The sequence below is a fragment of the Musa acuminata genome, chromosome BXJ3-4, assembly GCF_036884655.1.
Source record: "Musa acuminata AAA Group cultivar baxijiao chromosome BXJ3-4, Cavendish_Baxijiao_AAA, whole genome shotgun sequence".
NCBI classification, from domain to species: domain Eukaryota; kingdom Viridiplantae; phylum Streptophyta; class Magnoliopsida; order Zingiberales; family Musaceae; genus Musa; species Musa acuminata.
Genome location: NC_088352.1, coordinates 10,915,375 through 10,933,926, shown reverse-complemented (window position 1 = coordinate 10,933,926; position 18,552 = coordinate 10,915,375). Strand labels below are relative to the sequence as shown.

Here is an 18,552-nt window from a genome sequence, read left to right as displayed (position 1 = left end):
AATGCGAAGTAAAACAAAATTAATCGCATTCCAACACACACAATTGACCAAAACCAAACGCCAATCTAAAAGCTGCAACTTTGATTTTTTCCTTACATCAAGCAACCCTCTAAATCATGTACCTCCGCCGCAGAACGTGGAAAGAGAAAGCGAAGACGGGAAGTCGGAAGGAAATCCATGTGAACAACTGAAAATAAAGAATGATTTGCTTTCCTGCATCTTGTTGCTTGTCCATGGCAATCAGCTGCTGTAAATCCCCTCGACCTATCTTCGTGGTGAACGAACGCATCCAACCCAGTGCTCCAACACCACTTATGGGTTCGGTGTAATCCGTCCCCAGCCGCCAAGCTTCTATTTCAGGTTGGATAATGGCAGCACTTGCCGGTCTTTTGGGGTAAGCTGAAGAACCCCACGTCAATGTCTCAAGAACCATAAATAAACGATGTGTACAGGTACTATATTTTTCCTGTACGTTACCAAAACCAGAGCAGAACGAACATACAGAAAAAATGAGCAGATGAGATGGGGAAAGAACAGCTCTGACGCTGTCCGATGGAGATGTAATAGTGCAAAACGGAGTACATGCAGGCCCCCCCACCTCATCCTCTTCCCCTTCCGAGCTGCCGCTGAGAACTAGGTTGCCGGACTAACAATACGGCGCGCCAGAGTCGATTGGCTGGAGAACTGCGGGGCTACTTGGCTTTTCTTTCCGCCCCTTCCCACCCTCCGGTGGTCGCTCCTGATCCAATGTCGACACCTCCGCTGCTTATTGAAGTCATCAATGCCGGTATTCTAACATTGGTGGAACCGGCCAGCGGCCCCACTCCTAAACCCAGCAAGTCCAGCGTCGCCGGCTTCGGTCCGAACAATGGCGAGGATCCCATCATCAGGTCTGGCTCACAAGCGAGTCCAAGTCCGAGTTGGGCTGATAGCATCGGTGCTGGCTCCGGTTCCAGTTGCTGGTGGTGGTGATGACGACGACCCCATTGCAGGCTGCTCTCTTGCTGCCCCGTGGGAGTATCGAGGCCGAATCCCTTGAGGAAGGATGAGCCGGTCGCTGCGGCACCCATCTGAGCTGCCTTTTGCAGCAGCGCAGTCGCAGACATGTGCGGGGACGGAGGCGGCGGAGCGAACGGGCGCCGATCATGAGCTTGCGCCTGCGGGGAGAACAGTGATGCTGGCCCTCCATTGGTGGCAAGACAAAGCAAGGGAGGATCCATGAGTGTCCGGTCGACGTGGCTCATCGTACCCATAAGGTCCGACAAGGTGGCGGTGCTGTGAGCTGCGGCGGTGGTGCCACTGGACGCGAAAAGGCTCGCGAACAGGCTGGTGTTGCTGCTGCTACTGCTACTGCCGCTGCTGGTGATGGCGCCGCTGGCGTGGGCGATCGAGGCCGGAGGCGGCGGCATGTACTGCAGCAATTCGGTTGGATTCTCCAGCTCTACAAAAGGATTGCAAACATGTCGATAGACCAAAAAAGAAAAGGTAGATTTCATGTAAAGGAAAAGAGAGCAGTGTAAAAAGGAGCAATGATGCCATGGATATGAGTAGATTTCTTGTGACTTTCGATTCAATCCAACTGCTTTAGTTAGTAGCAACGATCGAAAGCTTCCAATCACAGAGCTTTTGGAAGGAAGCAAACGTCCCTCTCTATAAAAGTCGCCGCATTTTTCATCGTCATCTTCTTCTTCTCACCATAAACTCTTACCTTTCTCTTCTCCACTTGGATCCGCGACGAGGGCGAGGGCTTGTCGGCGAGCATCAAGCGACAAAAGACACCAACAAAACCATGTCGTAATCGCCGCTAACTTCACGCGTTATTTTATTGCATCGGAAGCTTCAGATCCGACAAAACCCCTTCGTTTCTCTCCTCCACCCATTCCCTCGAATTAAATAGCACTCTTCCGCAAAGCCAAAACGAGAAGTACAAGAACTACATACGAACACAAAGGAGGACCACCGACCTTGCTGCTCCAGTGGCGCTGCCTGCTGTAGCGGCGACGACGGAGCCGCCACCGCGGCCGGAGCTTCCTCCGCCGCTGCTGCTACTGTTGCTTCTGCAGCTGCAGCTGCCTTTCCATCATCCTCTGATGGGGGTCTTGAGTTCGTCGGTGGCGCTGCTCCCCCTTTCTTCCCGTTCTCCTCCGCCAGGGCGTCGCAGAATGCTCTGTGGGTGATGAAGCTATCCCTCCTAACCAACCACAACGAAACACCATGAAGAAGGATGACAACGATATCTAAGATCCAAATCGGAGAGAGCAGAGCCACGACGACCAGATTAAGTACCGGGAGAAGAGGGTGCCGCAGTCGCAGCGGTACTCGCGAGTGCCGCAGACCTTGGAATGGGCCTTCCAGTCGGACTGAACGGCGTACTTCTTGGAGCACTTGTCGCACTTCCACTTCTTCTCGCCGTGCTTGCGGCAGAAGTGCTTCTTAATGCCGGTGAGGTCGCCAAGTGCTCGCGACGGGTCGTGGTGCACGCAGCTCGACTCTGGGCATACGTACACCCGCTTCCGCGCCTCCTTTCCCGTCCGCTGCCGCAGCTTCCACGGCAAATTGTGCCCCCTCCGGTGCAGCTGCAGGTTCTGGTCCCGCTGGAACCCCTTGTTGCAGATCTCGCACACGAACCGGTTGGTGGCCAACAGCGTCTTCGGCGACAGCGCGATCACCTCCGCCTCCGGATCTACCGACCACCACATTCAACTCGAATTAGTACATGGTGGAAAAAGATCTCACCTTTTAACTTTCAAGAAACTCCAGTTTCACTCACCTGGATTTCCGGGGAGGTTCCTCTTCTTTTTGACCCCCGGAATCGAAGGCGGAGGAAGTGGAGGCGGCGGCGCAGGGGGCTGTTGCTGACTGGAGGAGGACACACTAGCCTCGCCGGAGCCAGAGTTGGAGACAGTCATGACGGAGGAATTCTCCAATTCCATCTCTCTCTCTCTCTCTCTCTCTCTCTCTCTCTCTCTCTCAACTTTAATGCACACAAAAAAAGGAAGAAAGAGATGGAGCCCAAAACAAAAAGGAAGAAGCTTTCTCCAGCTACCAGTCTTTTTTAACACAGTCACACGCCAGGCTAATCCAAAAGAAAACCGGCGCTCCCAACCACCGTTCCACCTCGCCGGCACACAAAATACCGATCCACCGGCGACGCGCTGAGTAAAGCAGCCTCCACTACAAGAAAAGGGCGAACCTTTTAACTCTCCCCTTCCTCCGACCGGTGCCTCCCTATAAACCGACACGAATCAACGACAAAGCTGACCACTCGGCCTCCCATTACCGGGCGATACTCGAGGGCTGAGAGCGTAAGCGTACTGCTTCTGGTCTTCTTGGGCGACCCTGATCAGCGAGAAAGAAAACAGAGGAGAGAGATAGAAAACAGGACGCGACGTAATAAAAGAAGGTCTATTGAGGCGGTGGGAGGAGGCAGTTAACTCGGGTTAGGAGATGGGTCGAGCCCCGGGGTTAAACCCAGGCAGACGACGTGGAGACATCATACCTGTCCACGTGGGAAGCAAGAGGGGCATCTGTCCGCAGCAGCGCAGGCCCCTTCATATAAATTACTTTATTCCTATAAATTAAATATTTTTCTTAGAAAAAATTGGGGGAAATGAGTGAGGTTTACGGGACACGCGACAGCCTTGGGGAGTAAATAGCGTATAGACACGTGTGTTGTGTGGCTTAATGTTGAGGTTTAGAAGCCTTGATTAGTGAGTAGTCCCAACTTTTGCATTCCAACAGTCTTTTTGCAATTTGTTAATGGTATGTATCCACGTAAAGAGATCATAAAAGCTTGCCTGCACTGCCACTGCAGGAGGCGACTGGATACGACCAAAAAGCCGGCAAAATCTTTTACTCTTCTCTCTCTTCATGATCAACTTCATTGATAATGCTTTGTTTTCTTCCTTTTTATTTTTACATTTGGAGGTTCCAAATCCTTCGTTTGTAGGTGTTTAGCTCCTTTGACCATTTTGCTCAAGGAATAGATTATTGTTCGGGTTCCTCTTGCGCTGTGCTCTTTTCTTTGTTTTCTGTGGAGGTCACTTCGATGCATATGTTTCTTATGGAACAAAGAGTTGATTAGAGATCAGCTCCATAACACCCAAAATAAATATCTAAAGGCTTCAGTTCTAAATCATTCTACACAGATGATTTCCATTCACAATTTAATTTCTTTTTCCAATATTATCAGTCTCAGCTTACAGCTTGCTGATATCAAGTTGGTGTAGATCTATACAATTGATGATATATTAAAATATATAAATAAATAAAAAATCACATTGTTAGTTTGACAAGTCACACATCGGAAAAATCAGGTATATCATGGTTAACCTATAAATAAAGGGCATGTGCTTTGAAGTCGGATGTACCACAAGAAAAACCTAAGTGTTTGCTTTGGGTTTAAGTTCACATTCAGTTAAATAGTTTGGGCTTATAGTTTGAGTTTTTTTCTTGTTTAGTATTTTCGGGTGTTTTATGACCTAGAAATATCTTCCTAAGACATTTACAATAATCCCATTTTTATAATAATGATTTGATCATCTTTCATCCGTGGATGTAGGTCAAGGTCAATTGACTGAACCACGTAAATCTGATGTTCTTGTCGCTTTTATACACTTTGGTAAATTTTCTGGGACTAGCTCTAACACATATTTCATCCTATCTTTTTAGGAAATGATAATATGATCAAATTCTATATTGTTGAGTAGATGCCAGATTGGGAGGTCCCAAGATTGACTCTCTTAGGTGGGCTAATTGTTCTTTCCTCGGAAGATTTGGGACTCACGATGCCCACATGTTATTGTTATATTCTGCCCAAACATAATAGCATTTGTTGATTCAGAAGTCTTGTCAGAAAGAGAACATCTACCTGCGGTTCCTCAAATCTAAGGAGAAATGCAGGAGAGCAGGAGTTTTCTCGTCAAGTCTCCATGTCCCAATTGCAGTAACCAATTCATGTAGTTGAGTCCGATGATAATATCTTTGAAGCATCTGTTACATCCTTCGTGAAAAGAAAAGTCATCCGGTCACCTATCAGGATAGGAGACAGCCAGAATCTGATATCACCCATGATCCCACACACAAACTGAGTTGAGAAGGGGCTGGTGAAAGCAACAAGACAACATAGTTCATCATCCATTTTATTTCATTACTAAAGTCCTTGTAATTGTTGCCTTAGTTTCTCTGCAAGGTTTGATCACACTTTTCCATCATGATGGGTCACGAGATCATCCTCATCCTCTTCTTCCTCCCCTCTTGGCCTTCGTTTCCTCTGCTGGCCTGCACTGTGCATTTGTGTGCTCCACCTGCAATGATGTTGTGTGGGGACTTGATTTCTGCCACTGCCTCCCCACATGAAAGGATGTTGAGGTCAATGACTGCTCTCATTCATTTCAGATCCCACAACTCAGGCCACGTAGTTTTCTTTCTGGGGGTAGAATTGCTGCATTTATTGTCAGCTTCAGATGAAGCCCATTTGAAGTAGCAGTCTCCGGCAAACACCCAGTTTGAGGCCCTTCAAAGCACTATTCATTGATGACCCCAATTAAGACCCTTATCGAGGCATCTAATTTACAGAATTCTGGCCTATTCGAACACCCTGTCGTCTCTTTCACTGACTTGCATTTGCTCCGCAATGAATGGGGAGGTACAATTCCCTGCTGCAGAGTGAAGGGATGTTCTAACCAGGACAGATCCCGACGCCTTGATGGAAACTTATGCATGGGCCTAGCTGTTCCATGTTCATGTTGGCTCATGCACTGCAGTGTTCTTCACAGTGCTTCCATGTGTAGATAGATCATCACCAAGATGACTTCGATTCTGTGCAGGATGCAATAACTCCACGTCTACCCCTGCAACCTGATTGCTCGCCATTCATAGACCTTGCAGCTTTTGTCAGACTGTAAAGATCCATTCTGGCTTAGATCTTGGACTACTTGGGTCATATTTCCACCTTGCAAAGGAAGCAGTCTCCTTGTTCCCTCACAAGCATGCAGTGGCTCCAACCATTTACTGGGAGAGCAATGGCTGACACACCTTCCTTGGAACACCACCCAGGCTCTCTCATTCTTCAGGACATGGCGGCCCCATAGAGAGAGCGAGGTGGAGAAAAGTGAACATCTCTGTAATGGTGAGTTAGAGGATTTTTGTCACGTATCAGAATGCAGGAAGCCACCACCATTTCAGTCTGCTTGCTGCAGGAAATGCGATTACGCCACTAAAACAGAGTTGGAGACAGTATCGCATTAAACATCTGCATGATAGATCTCAGCTCCTGGTGGATTGGCATATATCTGTATCAGAGCAACACGCAGTAGCAGAGTACTCTCTTGAGGTGCACAAATCACCACACCCGTACGACCGATTTGGACCATTAGCTTCTGATGCACGTGAAAGGAAATCTTTGCTTGGGAATGGAAGCCATGGACAGATCACATTCTCCATGTTCGACAGACAATAGAAGATGGATCATCTGGTGAAAAAGATGATGGCAGAAAGCCTCGCTGTGTCAATCAAGGTAGGGGACCAAAACATAACTTGAATCTGCTCAGATTAAGGACCAGTATAAAGCAGGCTGGTATCCCGATAAGAATCCTGCATATAAACATACCTGCACATCGAAGCATGTACTTGTAATCTTTGGAAGAATTGGAAGAACAGGAACAAGTAGTAAACGGTAAGACTTACAAGCTCTTGGACCTGATGAATCTTCCTTTTGTCACACTTGGACACCACATGCACTTGCGATTGATTTGTGATTGGAACACTTTGTCCGTAGACAATCTACAATTTAGGAACACCTGCAATTTAGGAGAAATTTTCTCCAGAGTCACCGGTCTTTGTACATAATCTGGAAGTTACAAATGGGAATCCTGAGTTCCAATGGTGCCTTACCTTGTATCTTAACAGATGGAGGGTCTCTTGCATCTAAATTTTGCTCGCTGTAGCCTTTGAACAGATCTGTTCTTGCCATCACAAAGAAGCAGTAAATCATCAGCAAAGCTAACGCGTTTACCACCTGGAGAATAGCCCATAAGGGCAAAAAAGGAGTTCATATCTGCATTTGGTTCTTCATCAGCATGCACAGTGTTCTCATGGCCAATTGACATGAGCAGGGCAGCCCAGGATAAATCATTCAGAATTGCTACTGTCGATGCTCATGTTTGGAGATGCCAATTGACTTCGTCATTGATACAGAAGCTGATTTTTGTTAAAAATAGATTTAATGAAGAAGATGGAAGGGACTTCAGGGCAGGAAATTCAAAGTTCACTTATTTGACAAAAAAAACTCAAAAGAATTAACAAAAATCCTCAATTTCAAGTAATAAACAGGTGAAAGATAAAAAGGTTCACTTACCAAGAATATTTAAGCTTATGCAAACAAAAAAGAACAGGAAGGTGGGAGTCTCTGCCTCACCCAGAAACCAATCTGCAATGAAGAACAAAAACAATAAGTCAATTGTCAACCTAAGACCTCTGCATTAGGAAAAAGAAAGAAAAAAAAAAAAAAAAAACCGGAAGCAGTCTAAGCAACATATGAAACAGAAAGCTTGCATTTGTTCAGAGAAGAAGCTGTTTAATACCTGAGACAATTCTCTAAACTTCACCTGAAAAACAGGGAGACAAGAGGCTCATGGTCAGTCACAAAATATTATATTAAGACCACAGAACCAACAAGTGCTTGAATTCTTGGATGAAATCTAGTCAAACGGTTTTTACCATGGGTATAAGGGGATTAACCGAACTAACTCAGTTTTTTGATAGATATATAATTGATGGAATTACAAAAAACAGTATGTTGAGATTGAACAAACATAGGATGAAGAACATCCTAGAATCAGAAACCATGATTAAATAATAATAAAAAAAGGTTAATGGCCATGAGCAATGTACCATCAGTGCAGAAAAAAATACATGCAGGAACTCAGAAAACTTGTCTGGTTAGAAATTTATAAAATCAATTTATATCATTATTCGAGCATCATGAGTGTCTTCTATCTCATGAGAAAGAGAAGAAACTGCAAAGGATTATCAAGCTAACATATGTATGTAGATATTATTTGTGTGAAAAAGACAGAACTTATCATTCTATCTAATGATATGCCACTGAAATCATGATATCCATAATGATCATAATATTCATATTTTTCCTTAAACTGGGTGTCGATCTGTCAGAATTCTAGAACCTTCTAAATTATGCCTAAAATATTGGTCAAGGAGGTTTCAGCTGGAACATTGCTTTCACTCTCAACTGTGGCTTCTGCAACAGCATCACCCACTGCCACGCTTTGCATCATACTCAAACCAGAGCAAATGGATGCAAAGATTTCCACCAGCCAAGTAAGTAGTCACATGCTCCTGTTAGGCCCATTACTGATGCATGAAGTCCAGGGAAATAGAAAGCATAAAATTCTGACAAAAGTGTACCAGAATCTATGGTGCAATTTTACTTCAAAGTAGAGTTTCCATTCACAAGTTCATGTTGCCTCCTTCCAAGACTGGCCAATTTGCTTCTCATCAGATCATGGTTTTTAAGCCTTGGCCACCACTTTTAAACAAAAGAAATCCCTATCTAGGCCAACTATCACAAAAAGAAATTTGGCACCTTTGTCCAGCAAAAAATGATATGCTGTCTTCAGATACTGAATTGGAGACTCTGCAGAGTGAGTGCCCTTTCATCGTTTCTTTTTTCTCTTCTAGAATTCCTTTTGTTTGTATCAATGGTGCCCTAATTAGGTTTCTATGAAGATGTTTCGATATGTGATGTGTTCTTGATGTAACTTTTAAAGATTCTTTGTGGATTGTAATGAAACATTTTCGGGTTTCTCTATAACTTGACATAATTATATACTTTATCTTGTGAAATTCATCCACCTACCAACCCTTGTCTTCATTCCCGTGGTCTTCCATCTCATTTGCTACTGTCACTTCACATTACATCGTGCACCAGTGATCTGCTGAATCATGACTACTCCACCACTATCAATTAATCCTCGATATCACTTCACTTCCATGCTAACCACGTTGAACATCACCGGATCGATTCCTTCCCATATCATTCAACATCAGTCTTCACCAAATACAACAAAGAACTCGAATACCAACCAAAACACTATCAGTTTCATAAACCGAAAAATAAACTTATGTGACCTGACAAACAGATGCTCAGTGTGCACTATATTCATCAGATCAGATTAGAGAGAACCAAAAATATGCTCCACTATGGCCAACTTCAAGAAGATTGTCGAAATAGAGAAAGTGATCGATCGAGACCCAAACAGCCTAACAAAAACCTAACACGCAGTAACTCAACCAATCTAATCAAACCAAAAGCTTTCTAGCCAAAAAAAAAAATTCTTTTAATCATAAACTGAAGAAGAAGTGCGAAATGCGAAGTTTGAAGCCATAAAACCGCACACATAATTTACAGACGGGAATAAAGAATACAAGAACCAATACCTCCCCAGGAGCAGTGGTTCCAGGAATTGGGTCGGCGTCAGGCTTGGCGTGGTGTCCAAAATCATTCCATCTGGCAATAAACGAGTCTCGATTCTGACGAACTAACATGATTGTTGACCAAGACTCGAAGAACCATCCAAGTTTCGTGCAAAACCCCGCAGAAGAAAACATGAAAAAGCAAGAAAAAAATGAATCGAGATCAAGATCAATACTTAGGAGAAGACTAGCTACGGAATGACGATCTCGGAAAAGGATTAAGGAAGCGAGGAAACAGCGGCCGAGGCAACCCAGTAAACGCTGGCGGTCGGCAAAATCTCACACTCGGTGTAAGCTCGCGAGCCTACCCGAGCGAGAGAGAGAGTGATATATATATATATATAGGTTTTTCTTTTGTATTATCACCCATTACATTTAACTTTATGATGAAAACTGAAGGGATATATACTCTACATTATGTTAAAGAGTGACAAATATATTATTTTAAAGCTTAAAAAGGATAGACATATAAATGCCTTTTTTCCTATTATTCTTTGTTAGATTATTTTGTTACTTGAGGTGTTATAATTTTTAAATTTAATATTTGGTTGGCTTCCTATTAGGATTTATTAGAAGACTTATCTTTTCTGTTATTACCTTTGTGTTTATTGTTTTTTTAACATGAAGAAAGTTTATTTTTTATTAGGTTTAGCACAGGATCATAATAGATATAAGGTTACGAGATCAGGTAATCATATGATTCTGGTTTATTACCTACAATTAGGTATAGATTTACCTACAATTAGGCATAAACTCAAATATGCATACCTGATCCCTAATTTTAGAAATCTCATGTCTTTCAGGTCCTTATCATTTCAAATATGAAAAAAAATAAGCATAATCAAGAATAAAGTGCATGATATCTTCATTTAATTTTTTGTGCATTGGAGGATAAGGTAGAGCAACAAAGAGCTACAAAACTCTCCTACTTTATATTTATTGATTTGCATGTTAATTTAGCACTTTGACTCTTTTATCATCTTTTTATTTTATTTATAATAATATTTATAAAATATATTATAATATAGTAAAAATATATTGTAGCTAAGAACTGATATAATTCGATAGACCAATTCACACTATAGACTGATCCATAAGAAGAAAAAAAAAGGATTGATTATCAAATCAAGAATATATTTAAAATTAGTAGAAGGATAGCTCTTATGGAATGAGCATCTTTTGATAAAACAAAAAAGTCTTTAAAAAATTAAAAAAAATCCCCAAAAGGCTTTTCTACATTGTTCTCTTCCTTTAGGGCACCCTTATTCAATACCATTTAATCCTAATTGATAATAGTAAATACTTATAAAATTTTGATTGGGTCACTAAATTCCAAAGGTTTATCATTCAAAGTAAAAAAATCTATCATCATGTACATTAAATCATTTGATGAATTAAAATTCAATCCTAAAATATTAATTTTTTAGGAGAAGTTCCAATATAATAATACCTTAACAAATTATGACTAAGAACTTGCATTAACATAAAAAGTGTTGAAAGCAGCTCTCCTTCCAATCTCCTTTGAAACAAGAGAGAGAGAGAGAGAGAGAGAGAGAGAGAGAGAGACTTGGGCCTCCACAAGTCTTTGTGCAAGCAGTGACAAAAGTTTCATTTTCTAGTAGTGCCCATACCCAATTTAAGAGGCAGGGGAATTAAGTCCCCACATCACACTGGGCCATGTCACATAGATAGATACATACTAGAAAAATACAACTAGATAACTACAAAGGGAAAGAGTTGGACATCATATATATATAGAGAGAGAGAGAGAGAGTACTGCACACATTGCAAATCCAGTTATGCTACAAGAAGAAAGATATGCTCCTTAGATCAACCAATGGCAGCTCAAGCTGTTCTGCTCAAGGGAAAGAGAAGTAATATTAGACAGGCATTTATTGCATGTTGAAATCTAATGTTCCTGTGGCTATGGATTTTCTCACAGGTATTTAGTATGTGTGTGTGTATATGTTCTGATTCCTGCCCAATTGTTTTCATCTTCTCTATCTCTTCATTCCTCTTTTTTGGCTTTTAGTTAGCCAAATTGCTATGAGTAGGAGGTTGTATCTAAGCCATTTATCTTGGACTAGACCTTCCTCCCCATGATGAAGAACCTCTCTGTTCCAGCTACTGCTATATATATGTATATATATGAGCAGCTCTGCAGCCAAAACCAAGTGATCCAAGCTCTGTCTCTTCTTGGACAAACCCCTCTTATGTTCTTCAACACTCTTAGTTTTCCATTTGTGCTCTCAAATCTGGCTCATCAGAAGTCTTGAAGTTTCAGCCTGTGTAGACACTGTTTTCTCAGTTAGTTCTCCTTTTATCCAGCATTTTGTTTTCACTCTATTTAAGAACACATTTGCTGAGGATCTTTCTCTCTTCAACACTTGTGTGCGATCACTAGTTCTACAGCAGCTTCTCCAATAGTTGTTGTTCTTATGACGATTATGCAAAGAAGAATCGAAAATAAGCGATCAACCGCAGGGGAGTTTACTACGGGCAATCAGCATGATTCTCCAATCCTGCAACTAAAGCTCTATGGGCCACCCATGGCGTCAAATCTCAAGCAGGTCTGGGTTCCCGGCCCCCTGATCGTAGGAGCTGGACCTTCAGGTCTTGCCACAGCTGCGTGCCTCAAAGACAGAGGTGTCCCTTCTCTGATACTCGAGAAAGAGACTTGCATCGCCCCTTCGTGGAAGCTCAGGACCTACGAGCGCCTGAGGCTTCATCTCCCCGGGCAGTACTGCGAGCTCCCCTTCATGGCCTTCCCACCAGACTTGCCGACGTACCCCACCAAGCAGCAGTTCGTAAGCTACTTGGATGCCTACGTCGAACACTTCGACATCAAACCATTGTTCGGCGTGGAGGTTGGGCACGCCGAGTATGATCCGAGCACTGGGTTCTGGCGAGTGCAGACGAACGACTTGGAGTTCATATGCCGGTGGCTCGTCGTTGCGACGGGGGAGAATGCAGAGGCTGTGTGGCCAGATATCCGCGGGATCTCAAAGTTTCGTGGACGGGTGCTGCACACCAGCTGCTACGTGAAGGGAGATGACCACCGGGGAGAGAAGGTTTTGGTGGTGGGCTGTGGCAATTCAGGCATGGAGGTTGGTTTGGACCTCTGTTACAATGATGCTAAGGTTTCCATGGTGGTTAGAGATAAGGTGAGCTACTAATCGTCCCTTCTCTCTCTCTCTCTCTCTCTCTCTCTCTCTTGCAGCTTTGCCTACTTCCTCTTGGACTCAATTGTGTTCTGTCGTTTTCATGATCTTGCAGTTGCACATCTTGCCGAGGGAATTACTTGGGATCTCAACGTTTGGACTCTCCATGTTCCTGCTAAAGTGGATTCCCGTTGAAGCTGCAGATGCTTTCCTCCTGTTTTGCGCGAGGCTGATACTGGGAGATACAGGGAAATATGGGATAAAGCGTCCTAAGGTTGGGCCACTGGAGCTCAAGAGCACCACCGGCAAGACCCCAGTATTGGACATCGGCACTTTGGCCAAGATTAAAAGCGGCCAAATTAAGGTTCTCTTTCTGCGATGATAACAAGGGTTAAATGTGTATGATGATCTTGAGATGAGCCTAATTCTCAGTGGTTTTCTGCAGGTTGTCCCTGACGTGAAGCAGTTCACAGATACAGGGGTCGACTTCGTGGATGGTACGCATGAGGACTTCGATTCCATCATCTTAGCAACAGGCTACAGAAGCAGCGTCACTTCCTGGCTCAAGGTACATGAGAATATCCCAAACTTTGTAGGCAGATCACTGTAAGATTATAATTGTTCGACAAGCTAAATCTATTCTGGTCACATTTAAGACTGAGAGAGCCTGAGAAAAAAATCGGATTAGGTCCTGAGAGCTCCATAGGATTAGTTCTTGCAGAACCTCTTGCAGTTGATTGATGATTTCCTGTGTGAAGAGAGTTCAACTTTGGGATAGATAGATAGATAGATAGATAGATAGATACAAGAACAAACATAGTTCATGGCTCCAGGGACATCACACCTCACAAGTGCACCCAAAGGATCTCTCCACTTATCGCTAGCAATTTGGAAGCATGGGCGATGAGGGCGATTCGTTTGAGAAGAACATGCAATTGAACTCCGATGGTGACTTTGGTCCATGGCAGAGACATCCAATTCACCACCACTTCAAAAAGAGCGTACTGATGCATCCGCTCCACCCGCTCTGTTTGCAAGCACATGCAGTACCAGTGAAGGGAGCACCGAGAGGACACATCTGAGTCTGACCTCCCCGACGCCCATTCTGTGTGTGGACGGGAGAGAGTGCAATCATGTGGTACGCTTCTGCACTGAGGGACCCTCTTGGATGTGGCGGCCATCGTACGCTTAGATGACCCACACGATATTGTCTTCACATAGACACACACACACACACTGTTGTATAAACCAGCGATCCATGTATCTTACAGTGGAATTGTCATGTTGCAAGGAGGAGAAGGACGAGGAGTTCTTCAGTCAGAAGAATGGCTTCCCGGGGACTTCGTTCCCTAATAGCTGGAGAGGAAACAATGGCCTGTATGCCACTGGTTTCACCAGGAGAGGATTGCTGGGAGCTGCCATGGATGCCCAGAAGATAGCACAGGATATTTCCAACCACTGGAGCTGTAGATCTTAGTTGTAACTCAAAGATCACGTAGCCTTGTACTCCATGTATGATAATATTTATCACGTCCTTGGTTTGTTTCTTTCTCTGTATAGATTGATTGATACAGCCAAACAGAGGGGATATGTAGCATTCTCACTGTTCTTCTTTTCCAGCTTTTCATTACTAGTTGACTTGTAGCCTTCAGTCCTGTAAGCTGGCATTGAAGAGACTCCAATGGTTACATGTTTCGGCCAAGAAAATGCCAGTGAAAACAAACCTGAAGGTTCAAATCATTAGATTGTGTTAGGAATCTGAGGCATTATATATCTCCTTACGAACAGCAAAGGAAGATTACACTTCATGTTACTCTCTTCACACCAAAAGGTCTCTGGTATTACCAGCAGCTCCATCATCATCGATATCTTTCTCTTGCAAAGTCAAATACGTCACTGATTGATGGGACTGATTTCTTCAATCAGAAAAGCTGCTTTGTTTTACTATCGATGGCGATGGAGAAGCCTTTTTAGTTTCAAGAAACAAAGTCCAAAACCCTGCCCACTGCTTCAGCAACTTGAGGAGATCTACTGGCACCGCCAACCTATCAAACAAAGCTAAGGCTGTCATCAGCTCTTGCATTCTTATCCATGCTTCTGTGGTGCGGCCATGATGCCAACAGCAGTTCCGTCCAAAATTTTGGTGCCCCACTAAAGCGTGCAACGAGTCTCCATGTGCTCCGAGTGAAAGTTCATCCAACAAAGACGTTGGAACTAAGCTTTGGACGATGCTTTGAAAGAGAAGGAACGAAAGAAATGTCTTTCTTCCTCGCGATGCAGGATATGAATTTTCAGGGGTCTCTCACCTTTACTGCTGATTACTTCCTTCCTGTAAATATTTTAGATGGAATCGAATGCATATTGCATCTTACTCGTGGTTTAAGATGATCATCTCTTTCTTAACTTCGTTAGATTTCTACATCTGCTTTGATGACGCATCACTTCTATCAAGGTTACCCGATCTTGGATCGGGTATCGATTTCGGATTGATCTCTGTTTGGGCTTTGCGTGTCTGCTTTAGTATTAGATAGAGCCACGATTTCCAACTTTTGGCTCTTTTTCTGAGACTACTCAAACATCTCATCGGTTGCAGTCCTGGATTTGTCGAGTAACTAGATGATTTCTAGCTTTTAGTGTTTGTAGTTTGGGATGTTCTTGCGGGTCGCAGGGATGACCTCAAAGTTCGAGGTTTATCTACAATTTACAGCAGTTTAATTTTCATTCTTGTAGTTTCCTAGTCGTATCCATTCGATGCTCTTCTCTCTGCAACAAGAAATGTACTCATTCGCAACTCATTTAAGGAATCCAATACCGTTGTCTTCCTCCGCATGCATCCCCACAGTGGCAGCACTGTGACAAGCCCACAACCACACCAACAACACACGCATATTATTCTGATACCTCAGACTTCCTCCTTTACCATAACGTTGACTGCGGGGAAGAGCAGCGGCGGGCGGCGCCGGCGGCATCAGCCGGCGGTGGGAAGAGGGCGTCCCAGATGTCATTAAAAGCGGCGACGATGGCGGCATGGTGGTGACGGGAGTTCAGGGACAGAAAGCAGCGAAGCAGCTGCTCCAGCCCTCGCGCGTCGAAGATCTCCTTCTCCACTACCATCTCCGCCATCGAGCGCCGAAAGTCCTCCTTCGGATTCTCCGACAGCTTTACTACCGCGAAGCTCTCCCTCACCGCCGGCGCGGTGCAGGGGATCAGCCTCCCCACCGCTGGCCAGCCCTCCGGCGACGGCCAGCTCCTCCTCCCCCCGCCGCACCCGAAGCTCTTTCTCCTCCGTCGCCGCCGTATCACGTTGTCCGAGGACTCCACGTCCGTCGTCGACATCAGCGTCCCTGTTTCCTCCTCGCTGCTGAACCATCCGCTGTCGGTGTCGGCCGAGGAGTTGCTTCCGCCCCGCGGAAGTCGCCGCAGCGAGGTCCTCCTCCTCGACGCCACTTTCCGCTGGCGCCCCCAGCGGAGCTCCGCTCCCCGCCGCCGCGTGGGCAGCGGGGGGAAGATCCCATCATCGGAGTCAATCTTCTGGCGAGGAGTGGAGGGAGAGTGGCCTTCGTCGTCGGCGGCGCAGGCCACGACGTGCCACCACTTCTCCTCCTTCCGCCACAGGTAAGCAGGCGAATCCATCGTCAGCGGGGGGACGGCTTCGGGCAGCGAGCGGCGGCGGGAGGGGAGGCAGCAGGAGGCAGAGACGAGTGGAGGGTGGAGGCGCCGGGGGAGGGGAGGCGGGGGCGCAGGGAAGTCGACGTCGGAGCTCACGAGCGAGGAAGCGGCGCCGTTGCCCTTGAAGCGGAAGCCGGAGGGTAGCACACGGGACAAGCGGAGACGGAGGCGTTTGGCCATCGTGGAGGAGCGCATTCGGACGTGAGAGGTGGCGATGGGAAAACTTACGTAGGCTCGACGGTGTGGACTTCAAAAGCAAGCAAGCAAGCAACACCGAGCGCTGTCTTATTCTTTCGGGAAGACGCTATCATGATTAATCACATGATCTAAGGAAGTCGTTGGCCTTTGACAGCACATCTTTAGGCCCAGAATCGGCGAGAGAAATCAACGCTGACCCAAATCATTCTGTTTGACCGATTCATTCCTCTTCATCCTCGGTGATGTGCTTCTTTGTCAAAGTTACACAGTTAAGTGCTTCCTTTACCGATAATTAAACCTCCATAAGCCCGACACAGTGCTTCCTTGGGATTAGCCAAACGTGCTTTACGACACTTGGGGTCGGGGCCGTACGTTTCGCAACTTGTACACGGAATCTAGGGCGCGAAAAGTGCGGTTGAAGCCAAACGAGCAATGTGGTTACGATCAGCTCCCTCCCGCAAACAGGAAAAGCCATGTGTGCCGATAGATCTCGACCAGCTTGCTTAAGATAACACGCGTCGGCAACGGGACGATGAGCACGCACACCCGCGTGTCCGGATCCTCCTCCGAACTAAACCGGCTACAGCACATGCGACCCACGTGGTCGCTTGACCTTTTTTTTTCGGAGATCAGCCTCCGTTCGATCTCGATCGTAGGGCCGGGACCAGTTTGCTTCGGGGCGACGTTGGATCCTGTCATGGGTGGACGGCTACGATCGAGACGTAGCCTGCGTCGACGAGACTATGCGCGTACGCAGAAAACCATGCGGGCTAATCTCCACCCTTGGTGTCGGGCGTAGAAAGCCATTCTCACCGTCGGATGAAGGAGCCGTCTCCCGCATACCAAGCAGTCTGCGGAGAATTATGAGGATGTCACGTCGCCCGCTCGGTCTTCGCCGCTTCTTTTGAGGAGGATCGCGGCAAAGATCGGGCTTCCCGTTTCCGAGGAACGATTCGTGTTCTATTGCGATGCCCTTTGTATTATTCGGATTCAAAAAACAATACAGGACACGGATGCAGGATTGGAGAAGTACAATAGTGGATCCGAGTCGGAATACATAGTCGAATTAGAGGGTTAATCGAGTTGGAGATGGAGCGAGTCTCGATTACGCTACTCCGTGGAGGGAGCCCCACATGAAACCTTTGCTACCTCACGCTTCAACATCATCATTGGAAAGAAATAATAGAGTGGCGTTGGGAGGCAGATTCGTTTTTGTTCCCACCAAATCATGGAGGCAGCTTCACGCAATGAGCTTTTTGACCCGATAAGACCCGTTGGCTGGGCCGTGTACGACGGCACTTCCTAAAGAACAACACTTGACGCGACCTATGTTTTATCTTATCTTAAGAAATATAATTATTAATATTCTATTTGATTAAATATAGGTTTATAATTGGAATTATATTATTCTATACCCTTTTTTTAAGACGAATTTTCCGAAGAAAACAACTCCTTTTTTTTTTCTTTTAAGGCTTTTTTGTGTTCTCAGTTCTTTTTTTTTTTTTCTTTTCTTTTAAGACCCTCGTTATCGTCTAATGGTCTTCATCATATCGCTTTTGCCTGTTGTCTTTTGTAAATATTAATTGTAGGACCTCCCCTCATAACATTTTCTCTTGTAATCTTTGTCTAACGTTCGATTCCATCATCATCTTCAACTTTATTTATTTGCATGAGAAAAAGCCATGGAAAGGAGATGAGTGAGGGGGACAATAAGATCTCATGGTGCAAATGCGAGTCATCATGGGATAATTGTGCGACGAGATCTTAAGGATGAAAGTAAAGTATTGCAGGGTGAAAGTGAAGACTTAGTAGGGCAAAGACAGAACAAATGGAATACACATGTGTTACAAGAAATATAAGATATTAAATTAAATTAAATTAAAAGCTAGAGACACTTTTCTGAAAAGTCCCAAACACAATCATCCTTCACTAATTATTCTCATCACAATTTCCTTCCTTTCTTCGCTTTTTTCATCGCTTTAATTGTCCGTAGGGGAGTTAACATTTAAACTTTGTCTTTTGAGACAAC

The 18,552-nt window shown here is 44.9% G+C and overlaps 3 protein-coding genes and 1 long non-coding RNA gene across 5 annotated transcripts; 1 reads left to right on the top strand and 3 right to left on the bottom strand.

Moving 5' to 3' along the window:
• Window positions 1–2: 2 nt before the first annotated feature.
• On the bottom strand, window positions 3–3,361 carry LOC103981400 (zinc finger protein GAI-ASSOCIATED FACTOR 1). The gene is made up of 4 exons (XM_009398128.3): window positions 2,771–3,361; window positions 2,287–2,683; window positions 1,965–2,191; window positions 3–1,441 (listed from the first exon to the last, which is right to left on the bottom strand). The coding sequence occupies exons 1-4, from the start codon at window positions 2,931–2,933 to the stop codon at window positions 693–695; spliced, it is 1,536 nt and encodes a 511-aa protein (XP_009396403.2). The 5' UTR covers window positions 2,934–3,361; the 3' UTR covers window positions 3–692.
• Window positions 3,362–4,932: 1,571 nt separating this feature from the next.
• Window positions 4,933–7,735, bottom strand: LOC135635352 (uncharacterized). The gene is made up of 4 exons (XR_010495603.1): window positions 7,358–7,735; window positions 6,895–7,200; window positions 6,688–6,800; window positions 4,933–6,610 (listed from the first exon to the last, which is right to left on the bottom strand). It is a non-coding gene; the product is annotated as an uncharacterized LOC135635352 (long non-coding RNA).
• Window positions 7,736–11,303: 3,568 nt separating this feature from the next.
• Window positions 11,304–14,246, top strand: LOC135635087 (indole-3-pyruvate monooxygenase YUCCA2-like). 2 transcript variants are annotated; one of them, XM_065145937.1, is made up of 4 exons: window positions 11,304–12,659; window positions 12,772–13,020; window positions 13,102–13,224; window positions 13,957–14,246. In XM_065145937.1, exons 1-4 carry the CDS (start codon window positions 11,934–11,936, stop codon window positions 14,131–14,133), a joined length of 1,275 nt encoding a protein of 424 aa, XP_065002009.1. In that variant the 5' UTR covers window positions 11,304–11,933; the 3' UTR covers window positions 14,134–14,246. The 2 variants fall into 2 exon arrangements, with proteins under 2 accessions (XP_065002009.1, XP_065002008.1); XM_065145936.1 differs by having other exon boundaries at window positions 11,307–12,659; window positions 13,948–14,246.
• A 953-nt stretch (window positions 14,247–15,199) lies between these two features.
• Window positions 15,200–16,749, bottom strand: LOC135634920 (transcription repressor OFP7-like). Its single transcript, XM_065145674.1, has one exon. The coding sequence runs from the start codon at window positions 16,518–16,520 to the stop codon at window positions 15,573–15,575; it is 948 nt and encodes a 315-aa protein (XP_065001746.1). The 5' UTR covers window positions 16,521–16,749; the 3' UTR covers window positions 15,200–15,572.
• Window positions 16,750–18,552: the final 1,803 nt, after the last annotated feature.